Genomic DNA, 21,398 nt, shown 5'->3' with positions numbered 1-21,398 from the left:
TATACACTACAGTCACCACGGCACCCTATAGTTTCTCCTTTTTTTCTCCTAACCGTCGGTCGAATGACTGGGGGGGCGGAGCCTGGGAGGGGCTATATGGACAGCTTTTGCTGTGCTCTTTGCCATTTCCTGTTGGGGAAGAGAATATTCCCACAAGTTATGGATGACGCCGTGGACCGGACACACCGTTGGAGAAAGTAATTTATCAGGTAAGCATAAATTCTGTTTTTTTCAGCAGTAGCCGCATCGCACCATACCGCAAAACTTGTAATCTCGCTGTTTGTGTTTAAATTGTGGATTATTATGTAAAAAACTATTTAATATACTGTATACAGTGTGTGTGTGTGTGTATGTATGTGTATATATATATATATATATGTGTATATGTATATATATATATATATATATATATGTGTATATGTATATATATATATATATATATATATATATATATATTTATATATATATATTTATATATGTGTGTGTGTGTATATATATATATATATATATATATATATATATATGTTTCTACTATTATACAAATGCAAATATTATTAATATATGTGTTTTTTTTTCCAGGTGTTTTCACAACCACAACACCACCTTCTACAACACCTCTCAAGGCACCTACTGTTACATCCACAGCAACTCTTGGAAATACTAGTCTTTCTATGTCTAGTACAGTCAACGCTGTAGTTGGCAAATTTAGCTCAATACCAAGTTCAATTACTACAAATTATTCCACAATAACCTCAGCACAAAGTATTGTCACCATGAGCCCAAATATAACTTCAACATTGACTGCCATACCCTTTAACATTTCCACCACATTATCTCCTCTTAACTCAATTCTATCCACAAAATATTTTACAACATCCAGTACTATTGTAAGTGTGAATACAACAAGCACTACCTCAATAATTCAGTCATCTAGTGCACTAAGCAGTAGCACACTTACACCCATATCCAATAAAAATAGTCCTAGCAGCAACTCAGCACCATTTACAATCATATCACTTAACCCAGCAAATGTATCCAATACTATTGCACCATCTCCTTATGCTTCTAGCACTGTTAGAACAATATTTTCTGACACTTCCACAACCTTCACAACAATATTCTCCAACACTCCCAAAACAATTAGAACATCCCCTGATATATACAGTACCATCTCAACAAAATCTAGTAATACATTTAGTACTATCACAGCAACATCTAATTCATCTAGCAGTATCACACTAGTACCCATGAATGTGTCTAGCATCAGCACAACGCTACTCAATACACCCAACATTACCACATTCATAACACCTAATACATCTAACATCATGTCACCATCTCCTAATACATCTAACATCATGTCACCATCTCCTAATACATCTAGCATCATGTCGTCATCTCCTAATACATCGAGCACCATGTCACCATCTCCTAATACATCTAACATCATGTCACCATCTCCTAATACATCTAGTATCATGTCGCCATCTCCTAATACATCTAGCACCATGTCACCATCTCCTAATACATCTAACATCATGTCACCATCTCCAAATACATCTAGCATCATGTCGCCATCTCCTAATACATCGAACATCATGTCACCATCTCCTAATATATACAGCACAGTTAGAACATCTGATATTTACAGCACTATCACAACAAAATCTAGTAATACATTAAGTACTATCACTGCAACATATAATTCCCCTAGCATCAGCACAACGCTACTCAATACACCCAACATTACCACATTCATAACACCTAATACATCTAACATCATGTCACCATCTCCTAATATATCTAACATCATGTCACCATCTCCTAATACATCTAGCATCATGTCGCCATCTCCTAATACATTGAACGTCATGTCACCATCTCCTAATACATCTAGCATCATGTCACCATCTCCTAATACATCTAACATCATGTCACCATCTCCTAATACATCAAACATCATGTCACCATCTCCTAATATATACAGCACAGTTAGAACATCTGATATTTACAGTACTATCACAACAAAATCTAGTAATACATTAAGTACTATCACTGCAACATATAATTCCCCTAGCAATATCACACTGTTACCCATTAAAGTGTCTAGTATCAGCACAACGCTTCTCAATACACCCAACATTACCACATTCATAACACCTAATACATCTAGCACAGTTAGAACATCTCCTGATATATACAGCATCATCACAACAAAATCTAGTAATACATTAAGTACTATCACAGCAAATTCTAATTCCCCTAGCAGCATAACACTTACACCCATTAATGTGTTTAGCATCAGCACAACACTACTCAATACACCCAACCCTACTACATTCATAACTCCTAATACATCTATCATCATGCCACCATCTCCTAATACATCTAACATCATGTCACCATCTCCTAATACATCTAACATCATGTCACCATCTCCTAATACATCGAACATCATGCCACCATCTCCTAATACATCTAACATTGTGTCACCATCTCCTAATACATCGAACATCATGTCACCATCTCCTAATACATCGAACATCATGTCACCATCTCCTAATACATCGAACATCATGCCACCATCTCCTAATACATCTAACATTGTGTCACCATCTCCTAATACATCGAACATCATGTCACCATCTCCTAATACATCGAACATCATGTCACCATCTCCTAATACATTGAACATCATGTCACCATCTCCTAATATATACAGCACAGTTAGAACATCTGATATATACAGCACTATCACAACAAAATCTAGTAATACATTAAGTACTATCACTGCAACATCTAATTCCCCTAGCAATATCACACTAGTACCCATTAAAGTGTCTAGTATCAGCACAACGCTTCTCAATACACCCAACATTACCACATTCATAACACCTAATACATCTAGCACAGTTAGAACATCTCCTGATATATACAGCACCATCACAACAAAATCTAGTAATACATTAAGTACTATCACAGCAACATCTAATTCCCCTAGCAATATCACACTAGTACCCATTAAAGTGTCTAGTATCAGCACAACGCTTCTCAATACACCCAACATTACCACATTCATAACACCTAATACATCTAGCACAGTTAGAACATCTCCTGATATATACAGCACCATCACAATAAAATCTAGTAATACATTAAGTACTATCACAACAAACTCTAATTCCCCTAGCAGCATAACACTTACACCCATTAATGTGTTTAGCATCAGCACAACGCTACTCAATACACCCAACACTACTATATTCATAACTCCTAATACATCTAACATCATGTCACCATCTCCTAATACATCTAACATCATGTCACCATCTCCTAATACATCTAACATCATGTCACCATCTCCTAATACATCTAACATCATGTCACCATCTCCTAATACATCTAACATCATGTCACCATCTCCTAATACATCTAGTATCATGTCGCCATCTCCTAATACATCTAGCACCATGTCACCATCTCCTAATACATCTAACATCATGTCACCATCTCCTAATACATCTAACATCATGTCACCATCTCCTAATACATCTAACATCATGTCACCATCTCCTAATACATCTAGTATCATGTCGCCATCTCCTAATACATCTAACATCATGTCACCATCTCCTAATACATCTAACATCATGTCACCATCTCCTAATACATCTAACATCATGTCACCATCTCCTAATACATCTAACATCATGTCACCATCTCCTAATACTTCTAGCACAATCACAGCCATCCCTCCTAGTACATTAAGCCCCATTACAACAGCTCCTAATATTAACAGTGTCACTACAACAATCTCTCCTATTATATATAGCAGCATCCCAACAAAACCACTTGATGCATCCAGCTTTGTCACAACTATTTCTTCTAATATACTCCTTACCACTATAACATCTCTAAGTAAAACCAATGTTACTACAACACTCTTTCCTAATACATCCAACATCATTACAGCAAAATATTTTAATAATATTTTGACTACTAAACTCAACAGCATGACAACAAAAGCTAATGAATCTATTTCCATCACAACATTGCCTAATATATCTAACAGCTTTGCATCTTTCTCCCCTAGTGCATCCAGCACCGTCACAACACCTGCTAAATCTTCCAGCACCACCACATCTCTAACTTCACTTAGCACCAGTTCATCCAAACCTCCTATAGCACCCAATACCGTAACACCATTTTCTTTTAACATTTTAAGTACCAACATAACTGCTCCTGAAACATCCAGCACCTTCACAAACATATCTCCTAATGTATCTACACCCATAAAAACTTCTCCAAATGTATTTAACACAATGACAACATATCCTAATAAATATAGTTCAGCAACTTATCCCAATACATTAAGCACCACTGGAGCATACCCTAATGAGAATAGTGTTGTGACAACAAAATATAATGCATCCAGTGTCAGTGCAAACATTATTTCTAATTTGTCTAGCAATAATTTTATTACATTTAATTTAACTCCAGTTCTGTCAGAATCTACACCCAGCATGTTACCTTCTCTTCCTACAAAGAATAGCATTACTCAGGTGCCATCATCTTACACACTCAACCCTATTACAAAATATAATAATTCAATTCCTGGCAGCGCCATCACAGTAACATCTTCTAATACAACCAAGAATAGCACAACAATCTCTCCTAATACTTCCAGATTCATCTCAACAGATTTTTCTAATTTATCCAACATGTTCAATACATCAAGTTTATTTACAGTTATGCCTCAGACAATTAGCACATCACCATATCTTCCTAGCAAGGACAGTGCTGGGCAGACAGTAACAACAAGCCTTACATCAGTACTTAATAATATAAACAGCACATCCAAATTAAGCTACAACTATGCTCTAAATCCTGGTCCATATTTATCTACAACTGATATAATTCCATCTATTGACAGCAAGAACATAGCAATTGGTACTAGCCCAGTGACTCTCAGCTCCACTACAATATACCCCCTAGATTCTAAAATAAAGAATGATATCAGCACTGCCATAGCAAGCACACAGAATGCTATAGGAACATCTGCTACTTCCAAAACAACCGTATCTCCTTTCAGTTTTTCAAATCTATCTTATACATTGACATCTCTAAACAGACTGTCTCCTTCGAATGAATGGGCTTCCATATCTACTACTGCTGCATTACCAGTTTTTAAACTGATCTCAGGACCATCCAGTGCCTTACCTACATCAGTCGCTGCAGGTATAAACATGTATTTATGTATGTGAATAATCAGCTTTATAGTGAATAATACAATTGAGAAGAAAAAAAAAAATTAAAATGAGAAAAAAGAAACAATGCCCATCCAAATGACCTTTTCAGGGCAATGGGGAGCTTAGTTTTTTTTAGATAGTATTTTATTTGGGGGGTTGGTTGTGTGGGTGGTGGGTTTTACTGTTGGGAGGGTTGTTTGTATTTTTTTTTTTCAGGTAAAAGAGCTGATTACTTTGGGGCAATGCCCCGCAAAAGGCCCTTTTAAGGGCTATTGGTAGTTTAGTTTAGGCTAGGTTTTTTTTTTATTTGGGGGGGGGGGGCTTTTTTATTTTAATAGGGCTATTAGATTAGGTGTAATTAGTTTAAATATCTGTAATTTGTTTATTATTTTCTGTAATTTAGTGGTTTTTTTTGTACTTTAGCTAATTTAATTTAATTTAGGTAATTGTATTTAATTTAGTTAATTTATTTAATGATATTGTAGTGTTAGGTGTTAGTGTAACTTAGGTTAGGTTTTATTTTACAGGTAAATTTGTCTTTATTTTAACTAGGTAGTTATTAAATAGTTAATAACTATTTAATAACTATTCTACCTAGTTAAAATAAATACAAACTTTCCTGTAAAATAAAAATAAACCCTAAGCTAGCTACAATGTAACTATTAGTTATTTTGTAGCTAGCTTAGGGTTTATTTTATAGGTAAGTATTTAGTTTTAAATAGGAATAATTTAGTTAATGATAGGAATATTTATTTAGATTTATTTAAATTATATTTAAGTTAGTGGGTGTTAGGTTTAGGGTTAGACTTAGGTTTAGGGGTTAATGACTTTAATATAGTGGCGGCGACGTTGGGGGCGGCAGATTAGGGGTTAATAAATGTAGGTAGGTGGCGGCGATGTTAGGGACAGCAAATTAGGGGTTAATAATATTTAACTAATGTTTGCGAGGCGGGAGTGCGGCGTTTTAGGGGTTAATATGTTTATTATAGTGGCGGCGATGTTGGGGGCGGCAGATTAGGGGTTAAAAAGTGTAAGTAGGTTGCGGCGACAATGGGGTCAGCAGATTAGGGGTAATAAATATAATATAGGTGTCGGCGATGTTGGGGCAGCAGATTAGGGGTTCATAAATATAATGTAGGTGGCGGCGGTAATGGCAGATTAGGGGTTAAAATTTTTATTATAGTGTTTGCGATGCGGGAGGGCCTCAGTTTATGGGGTTAATAGGTGGTTTATGGGTGTTAGTGTACTTTTTAGCACTTTAGTTATGAGTTTTATGTTACGGCGTTGTACCATAAAACTCTTAACTACTGACTTTTAAATGCGTTAGGGATCTTGATAGGGTAGGGTGTACCACTCACTTTTTGGCCTCCCAGGACAGACTCGTAATACCGGCGCTATGGAAGTCCCATAGAAAAAAGACTTTACGAAGTTTAAGACGTTTTGCGTTAAGGCCAAAGAAGTGTGCGGTGCCCCTAAACTTGCAAAACTCGTAATACCAGCGGGCGTAAAAAAAAGCAGCATTAGGACCTCTTAATGCTGCTTTTTTACCCTAACACACAAGTCATAATCTAGCCATAAGTTTTTAAAATGTTTTATACCGGATTTTAAGATCAGTATCTGTGCATATTCTTCTTTATAGTAGTGTCTATTACATGCAGTTATATGAAATTGCTGTATACTGTCAATTTAATGTAGAGGTTGTGGTGTTTATTAGAAAACCCAGAAAGGTTCATTCTTAGTAGCAGAAAGAGCCAATTTCTCTTTGTTGATAAGGAAACCCACATTTTCTAGGAGGATATTTTTAATTTGAAGATGAGAAATTAAGAGAGATTATTTTCTTAAATCGTGAGAATGTTGTCTAAATAAATGAGTAGATGAATTCCTTTGGGCATGAGCCAAGAAGTTACAGATTTGAGGATCTTTGTGAAAATCCATGGGGCTGAGGACAGACCAAAATGAAGGCATGTGACAAATGGTAAAATAAGCAGAGAAAGTTACAATGGCCTCTAGTTATCAAGCTCCATAAGTAGCTTGATGGCCCCTGTTTCTGGCGAGTCTTCAGACTCACCAGAAACAGCAGTTATGAAGCAGTGGTCACAAAGACCGCTGCTCCATAACCTGTCCGCCTGCTCTGAGCAGGCCGACACACATTGCCGGAAATCAACCCCATTGAGTACGATCGGGTTGATTGACACCCCCTGCTGGCGGCCTATTGGCCGCGAGTCTGCAGGGGGCGGCGTTGCACCAGTAGCTCTTGTGAGCTGCTGGTGCAATGCTGAATACGGCGAGCGTATTGCTCGCCGTATTCAGCGAGGTCTGACGGACCTGATCCGCACTGTCGGATCAGGTCCACCAGACCTTGATAAATAGGGGCCAATGGCTCTAGTGGATTAGGATGAGTCTCAGTGGCGTCATTAGGGGGGTGCGGGGGGTGCGGGCTGCACCTGGGTGACACCCTCCAGGGGGTGACACCAAAAAAAAAAAAAATGTTTTTTTTTTTTTTTAAATTTTATTGAAATTCAAAGAAATACAATGTTGAGATGCATAGATTATTTTATTAGAGGCTGGCATTTGTGAACATTAGTGGGACTGGGGAAGTTGTAGACACACAATTTTTTTGCCCCTTGAGCCAGTGCTGCAATTTCAACAAATAGTTTTCCCGGCTGCTTTTGCTTGTTTGTACTTTGCTCCTCCCCTGCCCAATTTCACTATGAATGTTGTGGGTGTGCCGTAGGGCTTGCAAAGTTGCGCTGCTAGCCTAAACCTGCCTGCCTATCTGTGCTCACTGCTCAGTGACATGCGGCCCAGGGCTGTGCACTGACAGACTTGGAACAGAGTCAGAGAGCAGAATTTTCATAGTTTGCGCGCCTAAACCTTTTCTTCAGGGATTTATTTTAGAGTGCTCTGTTTATCTTTCATTTGATGTTCTGCTGAGCCAGGGAGCAGCTCTAGGCATGAGCTTCATAATTAATGCAGTGCAGTTTACATATTTTGTATGTGTGTGTCTTTGTGTGAGTTTTTGTGTGTCTCAGTGTTTTTGTGTGTGTGTTTTTGTGTGTGTGTCTGAGTGTGTTTCCGAGTGTTTGTGTGTGCATCTGAGTATGTTTTTAAGTGTGTTTGAGTGTTTGTATGTGTGTTTGCCTGTGTTTTTGTGTGTGTCTGCTTTCTGGGGGGGGGGGGTGACACCATGACTTACCGCACCGGGTGAGACAAGATTAAGAACCAAGTTATGGTTTGAAACGTTGTTTGTATGATGGACCCTGCAAGGAAACAATAAAGGTCTTTTAAATTTTACTGGAGGCTGGAAAATTACTTTTTTGGATTTGATATTGGGGTTTGGCTAACCCTTTCCTGTGCCCCAGACAGAAAAAAGGTGCTGTCTTTCACTACTACATTAATTACTTTACCGCGCCGGGTGACACCAACCCTAGTGACGCCACTGATGAGTCTACTAGAAGGGAGTCTTGAGTTAAAAAAGCTATAGGATAAGGAATGTGTTTGGATGAGAGAGAAAATGTATTAATGTACCAGAAATTGTCTGAAGTACCCAGAGGTCTGAGGAAAATATGGCCCAATTTGATTGGAATATTGCCAGTCTGATCACTATTTTTTGAGTGGAAAGAGGGGTGAAAGGTAAAAGGGTGCAAATTACCTGATGAGTGACTTAAATGTCCTCTGCCTCTTTGGTTTCAGAAAGACCAAGGCCTTGATCTTGACGGGGGGGAAAAATGAAGATATGGGCCTGAAAATTTTTAAATTTGTTATTTTTGAATATAAATGTGATGATTCTAAAAAGAACCCAAAACAAAAGTTCGTATAAGGATATGTGTTTTTCCTTGTGCAGACTTCTGTATCTCTTATGCCTTTTCTGTCCTTGAAGATTTCTCAAAGGAAAGGAGAAAGAAATAGCAACATAGTGTAATTCTGTGATGGTTATCAACAATGTATCAGGTTTGTGGCCAAATGCCTACTCACATGTACTTGAGCTTACGACCAAGCTCAGGGGAATGCGCACACCCACTTTATACTGGTGGGTAAACAGTACTCTCACGATGAATATAGTATAAAAAATGTATTTAAAATGTAATAAAAACGTCACAAATGCGATACACAACAACTTATACAGAGGTTAATGGAGCCTTATATCTTGATATTGCTCACAAAAGTCAGCTCCTACTGCAGGATGTCAGCGGATTCAGGCAGCAGAAACTTAACCGCTGCACTGATCCACCTCAACCCAAATGGGAGTGGCTCCTCCTACAAGTGTGTCCGCAAGTGTATAGATGCCCAGGAGAGTAGAAAAATCCAACGATCGTTTCGCTTTGCAGCTTTTTCAAGGATATAAAGTGCGCATGTCCATAGGTCCTTATATACCAGTCTCTTGTATTTAGAACGGATATCCGGATTTTTCTGTTGCCATTTTGGAAAAGGGCATAAGTATCTTCCGTTTGGTCAGATGAGATTAATTTCTATTTGCAGTCATTTAAGGAAAACACAAATGTGTACTTCTTAATTTGCTTTACATTTTACCAGACAAAATACACTATATTTAATAGGAAACCACAAAACAAATCTTAGTAAATTGTGCCACCTCCTAAAGAAATCCCAAATATGATACACCAGGTATAATGTACCTTTCTTACATACTGTTTAACTGATTGTACCCTTCATTCTTTATGTCAGTGTTATGCTGTTCAAATTAATTGCCATCATTTATATATCTTACTCTTTATGTTTGTTCTAAACCTAATCCCGTATAATTTTATTTAGTTCTATATTTTTGCCCCAAGTTACAGAAACCTTTTACGCTACTATATACAACTTTTGAAAAATAGTATAGATTATGGCGTACTCTAATCATGGATATAATGTAACATTATCATTGTAATTAGATTTAAGATTACTACTGCAAAAAGTGGTGCAATTCAAAATTTTTGTTTAAACCGTTAGGTATAAACGTATCCATAGTATGAATCCATTTCATTTCTAGGCGTCCTAACTGGTTCTGTATATCACCCCCTCTCCAATCTTGTTCAATTTTTCTTATCCCTAGAAATTCTAGATCGCCAACTTTCCTTTTATGTACCCTGTCAAAATGTGCTGACAGTGTGTGGTTCTGATATCCCTTCTCAATATTATAGATATGTTCATTTAACCTAGTTCTAAGGAGCCTAGAGGTGCGACCTATATAAATAAGATTACACGAACAGCGCAATAGATAAATTACATTCTTGCTGTTACAAGTAATGAATTGATTTATCTCATATACTTTTTTGTAGTCCGCTGAATGGAACTTATTACATAATTTTGATGTTTTTTTGGTTCTCTGACATGCATTACAAAATGAACACTTTCTAAACCCTATCTGTGGAGTGGGCAGCCAATTTTTGGCAGATGTTACATTCTGTTTGTTTTTCATGTTGTTTGTATGTGATAGCTGTAGTCTTAAATTTGGAATTTTCTTAACCCCTTAATGACCGGACCATTTTTCAATTTTCTTACCCTTAATGACAATGGCTATTTTTACATTTCTGCAGTGTTTGCGTTTAGCTGTAATTTTCCTCTTACTCGTTTACTGTACCCACACATATTATATACCGTTTTTCTCGTCATTAAATGGACTTTCTAAAGATACCATTATTTTCATCATATCTTATAATTTACTAAAAAAAATGATAAAATATGAGGAAAAAATGGAAAAAAACACACTTTTTCTAACTTTGACCCCCAAAATCTGTTACACATCTACAACCACCAAAAAACACCCATGCTAAATAGTTTCTAAATTTTGTCCTGAGTTTAGAAATACCCAATGTTTACATGTTCTTTGCTTTTTTGCAATTTATGGGGCAATAAATACAAGTAGCACTTTGCTATTTCCAAACCACTTTTTTTCAAAATGAGCGCTAGTTACTTTGGAACCCTGATATCTGTCAGGAATACCTGAATATCCCTTGACATGTATATATTTTGTTTTAGAAGACTTCCCAAAGTATTGATCTAGGCCCATTTTGGTATATTTCATGCCACCATTTCACCGCCAAATGCGATAAAAAAAAAAAAAAAGTTCACTTTTTCACAAATTTTGTCACAAACTTTAGGTTTCCCACTGAAATTATTTACAAACAGCTTCTGCAATTATGGCACAAATGGTTGTAAATGCTTCTCTGGGATCCCCTTTGTTCAGAAATAACAGACTTATATGGCTTTGTGGTTGCTTTTTGGTAATTAGAAGGCCGCTAAATGCCGCTGCGCACCACACATGTTTTATGCCCAGGAGTGAAGGGGTTAATTAGGGAGCTTGTAGGGAGCTTGTAGGGTTAATTTTAGCTTTAGTGTAGTGTAGTAGACAACTCCAAGTATTGATCTAGGCCCATTTTGGTATATTTTATGCCACCATTTCACCGCCAAATGCGAGCAAATAAAAAAAAAAACTTTACATTTTTCACAATTTTAGGTTTCTCACTGAAATTATTTACAAACAGCTTGTGCTATTATGGCAGAAATTGTTGTAAAAGCTTCTCTGGGATCCCCTTTGTTCAGAAATAGCAGACTTATATGGCTTTGGCGTTGCTTTTTGGTAATTAGAAGGCCGCTAAATGCTGCTGCGCACCACACGTGAATTATGCCCAGCAGTGAAGGGGTTAAATTAGGTAGCTTGTAGGGAGCTTGCAGGGTTAATTTTAGAGATCAGCCTCCCACCTGACACATCCCACCCCCTGATCCCTCCCAAACAGCTCTCTTCCCTCCCCCACCCCACAATTGTTCCCGCCATCTTAAGTACTGGCAGAAAGTCTGTCAGTACTAAATAAAAGAGTTTTTTTTTTTTTTTTAAATAAAAATTATAAAATATTTTAGTTGTGATGGACCCCTGCCTTAGCACCAACCTCCCTGATCCCCCCCTCCAGCTCTCTAACCCTCTCCCCTACCTAATTACCGCCATCTTGGGTACTGGCAGCTGTCTGCCAGTACCCAGTTTGGCCCCACTGGCCAAACTATTTAAATTATATTTATAACTTTTATTTGTATTTTTTATACAAATTTATTTCTGTAGTGTAGCAGCCCCCCCACAATACCCCCACCCCCTCCCCCTCCCAGATCCTTTTATATGTTAAAAAAATAAAAAAAAAAATGTAACTTTTTTTTTTTAACTTTTTTTTTTCCCCCTTCCTTCATTGGTGTCAGTGTGGTAATGTGCGCACGTGCACGCGCGCGCATCGTGCACGTGTGCGCGCGCATCGTGCACGCGCGCGCACACGCTCCCTCCTCCCACTGGGCAAAGGCACCATCGGCACCATCACTACCGGTGCAGAGAGGGCCACAGAGTGGCTCTCTCTGCATCGGAGGCTTGTAAAGGGGTATTGCAGGATACCTCCATTTCGAGGCATCACTGCAATACCTTCAGAGCTGCTGGAAGTGATTGTGATCACTTCCAGCACTCTGTTAGACAACTGACGTACCAGGTACGTCCATTGTCATTAACTGCTTGTTAATGCATGACGTACCTGGTACGTCAGTTGTCATTAAGGGGTTAAACATAATGTTTGGACCTTCCCCAAGGAGATTGAGATTAATGTAATTATTTACATCTATATAGATGTAAATAATTACATTAATCTCAATAGTTGCCATCAGCGCCACTGGTTAAAAAATGTCCCCAAAGGACAATTTGTTAGGTTAAGACGTAACTGCAAGGAAATATCTGATTACCAAATCCAATCTCAAGTCTTGAAAAAACGATTCCTAGAAAAGAATTACTCAGATAGTTTTTTGGAGGAAAAAATAGAGGAAGTTAAAAGTATGGATAGAATTGAATTATTAAAATATAAGAATAAAAATACACAAGATTATAAGGATAATAATAAGGATGTGGCAAATAGACTAATTTTTCAGCACAGCACACAAAGTTATGAACTAAGAAATATCATTCACAGACATTGGGGCATCCTCACTAGAGATTCAGGATTAACTGAACTCCTTGGGGAAGGTCCAAACATTATGTTTAAGAAGGTTCCAAATTTAAGACTACAGCTATCACATACAAACAACATGAAAAACAAACAGAATGTAACATCTGCCAAAAATTGGCTGCCCACTCCACAGACAGGGTTTAGAAAGTGTTCATTTTGTAATGCATGTCAGAGAACGAAAAAAACATCAAAATTATGTAATAAGTTCCATTCAGCGGACTACAAAAAAGTATATGAGATAAATCAATTCATTACTTGTAACAGCAAGAATGTAATTTATCTATTGCGCTGTTCGTGTAATCTTATTTATATAGGTCGCACCTCTAGGCTCCTTAGAACTAGGTTAAATGAACATATCTATAATATTGAGAAGGGATATCAGAACCACACACTGTCAGCACATTTTGACAGGGTACATAAAAGGAAAGTTGGCGATCTAGAATTTCTAGGGATAAGAAAAATTGAACAAGATTGGAGAGGGGGTGATATACAGAACCAGTTAGGACGCCTAGAAATGAAATGGATTCATACTATGGATACGTTTATACCTAACGGTTTAAACAAAGATTTTGAATTGCACCACTTTTTGCAGTAGTAATCTTAAATCTAATTACAATGATAATGTTACATTATATCCATGATTAGAGTACGCCATAATCTATACTATTTTTCAAAAGTTGTATATAGTAGCGTAAAAGGTTTCTGTAACTTGGGGCAAAAATATAGAACTAAATAAAATTATACGGGATTAGGTTTAGAACAAACATAAAGAGTAAGATATATAAATGATGGCAATTAATTTGAATAGCATAACACTGACATAAAGAATGAAGGGTACAATCAGTTAAACAGTATGTAAGAAAGGTACATTATACCTGGTGTATCATATTTGGGATTTCTTTAGGAGGTGGCACAATTTACTAAGATTTGTTTTGTGGTTTCCTATTAAATATAGTGTATTTTGTCTGGCAAAATGTAAAGCAAATTAAGAAGTACACATTTGTGTTTTCCTTAAATGAATGCAAATAGTAATTAATCTCATCTGACCAAACGGAAGATACTTATGCCCTTTTCCAAAATGGCAACAGAAAAATCCGGATATCCGTTCTAAATACAAGAGACTGGTATATAAGGACCTATGGACATGCGCACTTTATATCCTTGAAAAAGCTGCAAAGCGAAACGATTGTTGGATTTTTCTACTCTCCTGGGCGTCTATACACTTGCGGACACACTTGTAGGAGGAGCCACTCCCATTTGGGTTGAGGTGGATCAGTGCAGCGGTTAAGTTTCTGCTGCCTGAATCCGCTGACATCCTGCAGTAGGAGCTGACTTTTGTGAGCATTATCAAGATATAAGGCTCCATTAACCTCTGTATAAGTTGTTGTGTATCGCATTTGTGACGTTTTTATTACATTTTAAATAATTTTTTTATACTATATTCATCGTGAGAGTACTGTTTACCCACCAGTATAAAGTGGGTGTGCGCATTCCCCTGAGCTTGGTCGTAAGCTCAAGTACATGTGAGTAGGCATTTGGCCACAAACCTGATACATTGTTGATAACCATCACAGAATTACACTATGTTGCTATTTCTTTCTCCTTTCCTTTGAGAAATCTTCAAGGACAGAAAAGGCATAAGAGATACAGAAGTCTGCACAAGGAAAAACACATATCCTTATACGAACTTTTGTTTTGGGTTCTTTTTAGAATCATCACATTTATATTCACATTTTTCTTTGATTGTGATGTTTGGTATATTTTTTTAAAATTTGTTATTTTTGTTGGTAATGGGGATGGGAGGAAAAATTGGATCTCTCGGGAAACCATCCATAGGGTTTACCAGCCTTGTCAAAAAGTTGATCAAAATAAAGTGTGTTCTACATAGATGTTTTTGGTTTAGACAGAGTGGAGAAAGTTCTAGTATAATTATTAAATTAAAAGAAGGCCAGTAGTATCAAAGGATGGCTTGGTGGTCTGCCAATTGTGGGTCAATTCTTTTAAGGATAGATCTCCTTCTTTCATTAGTAATGGCAATTAGCATTGCCTTAAAGGCAGATTGAGAGTTGAATCCACTCACGGATGGTAATAGGGTCTAAGGTTGACTCATTATTAATTAATAGCTACCTCTGCTAGTTCAATAATTTTGGTAACTGGGCCAGTAGCATCCAGTAGTTTATCCTGGCAGATTTTGAGTAATTATCAGGACACCCACATTTTTTTAAGTAGTTTGATCAATGTCCATGGTGATAGGAAAGTTACTTGCCTAAGGGGAATGGGGATATTCTGCCTTTTAGTTTACTGCATACCCCCTTGGGTAAAGGATGTAAGATATAATAATCAAGGTACTTTTCTTCAGTTGGGTTCCAATCTGTCAACCTGGGGTGTCTGATGTCCTCTGGTTTGAAAATTGGCTTTCAAGGAGTATTGAGGGAAAAAAAAAAAGTTGAAGACTTTTTTGTTTGCTCTTTTCATTTGTTTAAAATTTGTCTAAATCTGAAGCCCAAGAGGAAAAATCTGATATTTTTATTTGTGATATTAAATTAAATAAAAAAAAAATAAGTGAAATAAGAATTAGGGTAGTCATCAGGATTCTGAAAAATTTCCATAGCCCTTCTTTTAAGGTGTGCTTTAGATAACTCTGAGGAATAACCCTCTGAAAACTGAACTATGTCTATCTGTATGTGAAGAGAGAATAATGCCTGAAAGCTGCAGGTGGTCAGTTTTAGCAACTCTGTGTTGATGTTTCATAAGCGGGTACTGCACAGTAGAATTCCCTGTGTAGTGGTGCACAGTAGAGGCTTGATTAAAAAGGAGATGTATTTTAATGTTTACTTTTGGATTAGCACTTCTTAGGTGCAGTGACTTGTTGAGGATGGAAGAAAGCCATTAAATTGTTCATTTTAATGTTCATTTGGGTCATTAAGTCAGTCTTGGATTGCATACGATTATGCATAGATTGGTCAGTATTACCAAGTAAATTTGAGTCTCCAGCATAAGAGATTGTTAATGTGCAAAGTACAATAAACTATGAGTTTTTAATTAATTTAATAATCATACTAGAACTTCCCCCTCTCTGTCTAAACCAAAAACATCTATGAAGAAGTCACTTTCACCTAGATTACAAGTTTTGCGCTATAGAGGGTGCGAAACGAAAGCAACAAAAGTTGTGTTATTTCACCCTCCATAGCGCTGCCATTACAAGTTTTTAAAAAGCCGCCTTGTACTTGTGATATGGTGGCGATGAGCTCCATACTGCACAAAAATCCAAGGGCTGAGAATATGTGCTCGTGCATGCTTTCACCATAGACACCAATGGGGAGAGCGTGTTAGAAAAAAACCTAACACCTGAAGTGTGGAATGGCGATCGCCGTAACGCAACCCAATTGATGTCTAAGGGGAAAACAAAGTTATGTTTAAACCTAACACCCTAACATAAACCCCAAGTCTAAACACCCCTAATCTGCTGCCCCCGACATCGCCGACACCTACATAAACTTATTAACCCCTATTCTGCCGCTCCCGACATCGCCGCCTCCGAAATAAACTTATTAACCCTAATCTGCCGCTCCCGATATCAACTCTACTATAAAAAGTTATTAACCCCTATTCCCCTGCACCCCAACATCGCCCACACTATAATAAAGATATTAACCCCAATTCTGCTGCTCTCCGACATTGCCGCCACTAAATAAAGTTATTAACCCCTACACCTCTGGTCTCCCACATCACTGCCACTAAATAAACCTATTAACCCCTAAACTGACAGCCCCCACATTGCAAAAACTAAATTAAACTATTAACCCCTAAACCTAACAACCCCCTAACTTCAAAATAAATTACAAGATCCCTATCTTAAAATAAATAAAAACTTACCTGGGAAATAAAAAAAAACCTAAGTTTAAACTATAAATTAAACTAACATTACTATTATACTAAAATTAAAATAACTATCAATTAAATAAATTAAATTACACATTAAAAAAACCTAACACTACTAATTACAAAAAATAGATAATACTAACTTATAAAAAAAGGGACTTAATAAAATAGAAGCTGAAAGCATTTTTCACAAAAAAATAAATGCCAAAACAAGGGGTCACAATCTAAAGTTACAGGGTAGCAGATTAAGGAGAAATTTGAGGAAGCATTTTTTTACAGAAAGGGTGGTGGATTCATGGGGGCATATTTATCAAGGTCTGGCAGACCTCGCTGAATACGGCGAGCAATACTCTCGCCGTATTCAGCATTGCACCAGCAGCTCACAAGAGCTGCTGGTGCAACGCCGCCCCCTCAGACTCGCGGCCAATAGGCCGCCAGTAGGGGAGTGTCAATCAACCCGATCGAGTTGATTTCCGTTGATGTCTGTCCGCCTGCTCTGAGCAGGTGGACAGGTTATGAAGCAGCGGTCTTTGTGGCCGCTGCTTCATAACTGCTGTTTCTGGCGAGCCTGCAGGCTCGCTAGAAACACAGGGCATCAAGCTCCATGCTTGATAAATATGCCCCATGGAATAAACTTCCATTTGAGGTGGTAAACAAAAAGACTGTAAAGGAATTTAAAAATGCCTGGGACATGCATAAGGCTATCCTAAGGACAGAGTAACATGTAATATGGGTAGACTTGATGGGCCTTTTTGGCTTTTATCTACCGTCAAATTCTATGTTTCTATGTAAAAATAACAAACACTAAATTATAAAAAATAACAAACGAAATTATCCAAAATAAAACCAATTACACCTAATCTATAAAAGCCCGCCCAAAATAAAAAAAAACCCTAGCCTACAATAAACTACCAATAGCCCTTAAAAGGGCCTTTTGTAGGGCATTGCCCTAAAGAAACCAGCTCTTTTACCTTAACAAAAATACAAAGACCCCCCAACAGTAAAACCCACCACCCAACCAACCCCCCAAAATAAAAAAACCTAACTCTAACAAAAAACCTAAGTTACCCATTGCCTTGAAAAGGGCATTTGTATGGGCATTGCCCTTAAAAGGGCATTCAGCTCTTTTTATTGCCCTGAAAAGGGCATTTGGCTCTTTTAAGAACGGCCAAACCCTAATCTAAAAAATAAAGCCACCCAGTTTCTGAAGTCCGGACATCCAGGCGGCAAGAAGTCTTCATCCAAGCAGCAAGGTCTTCATCCATCCAGGCAGCGTCTTCTATCTTCATCCAGGCGGCTTCTTCTATCTTCATCCCAGAGCCGCAGAGCTGGTCCATCCTGAAGACATCTAGCGCAGAGCATCCTCTTCATATGGTCACTGCCATACGCTGAATCTTCAATACATGGGAGCCTTTTCAAAATGGCGTCCCTTGCATTCCTATTGGCTGATTTGATTTTTGAAATTCAAATCAGCTAATAGGATAAGAGCTACTGAAATCCTATTGGCTGTTCAAATTAGCCAATAGGATGAGAGCTATTGAAATTCTATTGGCTATTCAAATCAGCTATTTGCATGCTCTATCTGAATCCTGAAAGAAAAAAAATGGGTTTCATATCCCTTTATAAATAAAATGATTTAAATACAAATATTCTATGTGTTTTGAAGAAAGAAGGTGTATTAAACAAACAAGGTTAAAACAATGATGACCTCTGCTGGAGAAAAAAAACAAAACTGCAGGCAAATAATGTCTAGTAAAAGATAAAAGATCTGGCATTGAGCATTAAGTAATAGTGTTAACTAACATTTAAGCGCTCCTAATTAGCAGCTGTGTATGTGCTAAATGAAAGGAAGGAGGAAATTAAATAGATATGTGTCAGCATGGGCTCTGTAACATGGCCCATGTGAACACAAGATGTGTTCTGTTTATAAGGTAAGAAAAGAGGGGAGAGGTAAATAGAGACATATACCTGAGCAAACGTGACAGCTTTACATGACTCCAGCCTACGCTTGGCATTGCGCATGTAGATGTGAGGCTTTGTATACAGCTGCTCGGCTGTGTTAAACCATTTCATGAAACTCCTGATGCACAGTTCTTGAGGTGATGTTGCTTCTAGAGGCAGTTTGTAACTCTGTAGTGACTGATGCAACAGATGATAGGTGATTTCTAGGTGCTTCAGCACACGGCGGTACGGTCTAGCACTTTATGGCTAGACACTTCACAATAATAGCGCTTAAAGTGAGTCAATCCTATAAGATACTTCATGTAGAAAGCTCCTTTATTTGTTACAACAAATCGCCGTTCCGAGCTGCTAAGGAAGCCCATGGCAGATTGCTGTTTTGCTTGAGAGGTGACATTTTCACCTCTTAGCCAACAGGCTATTTACTAAGAGGTAAAAACGTCACCTCTTAGCAAAAATGTTTTTGACGTGGGCTTCATTATCAGCTCAGAATGGTGATCGGTTGAAACAAATAAAGGAGCTTTCTACATGAAGTATCCTAAACTTCATGAATGAAAGTCCCCTTTAGTTGTCTCAATAGTCAATCCTAGTGTTTCAAAAAAATGCTAGGATTGACTTTCACTTTAATATTAACCGGGGCAGAGCTAGTAGGGCAGAAAATTCACAAAATTACTTGTGCCACATTTAAAGTCACTGAGCTCTTCAATACCACCCGTTGCACTGCCAACATTTGTCTACGGAGATTTCATGGCTTTGTACTGGATTGTATGGATAGCAATGGGTAAGGCTGAAGTACCTTAGTATATTAGTGGTTTCTTTATACTTTTGGCCATATAGTGTATGCTCAGACCACATTATTATAAATATAATAATTTCTTGATTTGATAAAAATATAAATTAATTGCTCATTCTAACATCAGAATGATAAAAAGTCTTTGGGTGTTGAAAAATGTAAATAAGAAATTACTTAAAAATCGTTATTTATACATGTTGTAAACTGTTTTTTTAAGTGCACTCAAACACATTAAGCAGACATTATACATACTGCATTTATAACCAATTATTAACAGATGAACTGAACATGCTCAAAAACTTTCATGCTGAAAAAAAAGCTATGCAAACAACCAAGATGTTGCTTGAAACAGGTCTACGTCGGGTTTCATGAGATCAATGCTGTTAAATGAGATAAATACTAAAAGTGTGTGAAAAGCTGCTAGATATGGGCTTTGGATTGAAATATGTGTAAAGTCCCTAAATGATTTTGAGTTGTTAAACCTAGTAAACACACATGCAAAGCACTTCACATTAATGTGCTATGAATAAATGATTTTGGCTATTTAAACTTCTGGTTCCCTGAGATCGTTATTCATTCATTTTAATGGGAAGTAGTTTGGCTCTGTGTTACTCTATGTTCTTTTTTGTTTGTTTTTTCTGTGATGTGACAACATTGGTGAAGAAAAAACAGGTGGAAAAATAGAGTGAAGTGACGTCCCTATGACACTTCTGTAACATGTGAATGAATAAGATACCCACTACTAACCTCAGCTTATTTTTTATGGTGTTAGACTGTTCTCTTTTGTTTTTGCTCCCCCTTGTTTTCTGAAACGTAGGTAAAACTGGAAAATGTGCAGTTCTGGCAAAAGCATCACTCTGAACATTACTATATTACAGTGCATTTCTCATTATTCCTATTAGCATACAATGTGCAAAAAGTGGCTGCAGATGAGATGATGAGTATCCAGAACAATCCAGGAGATGTACTACAGGTGACAACTAGAGTGGCGAGTTCCACACCACTAGCCACCAGTCGCACCACCACCAGACCAGCACTGACTTCAGTCATTAATGCCACTCAGATTCCATATCCATCTCAACTATCTTACAGTACCACAGGTATAGTAGTGACTAATGAACCCTTTACCTTCACTTGTCCTATAGCTGTAGTGGTCACTATATTATACACATATTGCTTTACATACAGGGAGTGCAGAATTATTAGGCAAGTTGTATTTTTGAGGAATAATTTTATTATTGAACAACAACCATCTTCTCAATGAACCCAAAAAACTCATTAATATCAAAGCTGAATAGTTTTGGAAGTAGTTTTTAGTTTGTTTTTAGTTATAGCTATTTTAGGGGGATATCTGTGTGTGCAGGTGACTATTACTGTGCATAATTATTAGGCAACTTAACAAAAAAACAAATATATACCCATTTCAATTATTTATTTTTACCAGTGAAACCAATATAACATCTCAACATTCACAAATATACATTTCTGACATTCAAAAACAAAACAAAAACAAATCAGTGACCAATATAGCCACCTTTCTTTGCA

The 21,398-nt window shown here is 37.3% G+C and overlaps 1 protein-coding gene across 3 annotated transcripts in view; it reads left to right on the top strand.

Annotated features, from left to right (window-relative positions):
* LOC128656401 (mucin-3A-like) overlaps positions 1-21,398 on the top strand; it is a 116,533-nt gene that overhangs the window by 61,548 nt on the left and 33,587 nt on the right. For all 3 annotated transcript variants that reach the window (XM_053710283.1, XM_053710282.1, XM_053710281.1), the window contains exons 3-4: positions 580-5,238; positions 20,756-20,953. In XM_053710283.1, the coding sequence (XP_053566258.1) occupies positions 580-5,238; positions 20,756-20,953 (4,857 nt within the window). The remainder of the gene's footprint in view (positions 1-579; positions 5,239-20,755; positions 20,954-21,398) is intronic.

This window comes from Bombina bombina, chromosome 4, assembly GCF_027579735.1.
Source record: "Bombina bombina isolate aBomBom1 chromosome 4, aBomBom1.pri, whole genome shotgun sequence".
In the NCBI taxonomy this organism is placed as follows: domain Eukaryota; kingdom Metazoa; phylum Chordata; class Amphibia; order Anura; family Bombinatoridae; genus Bombina; species Bombina bombina.
This window is presented reverse-complemented; position numbering and strand designations above follow the sequence as displayed.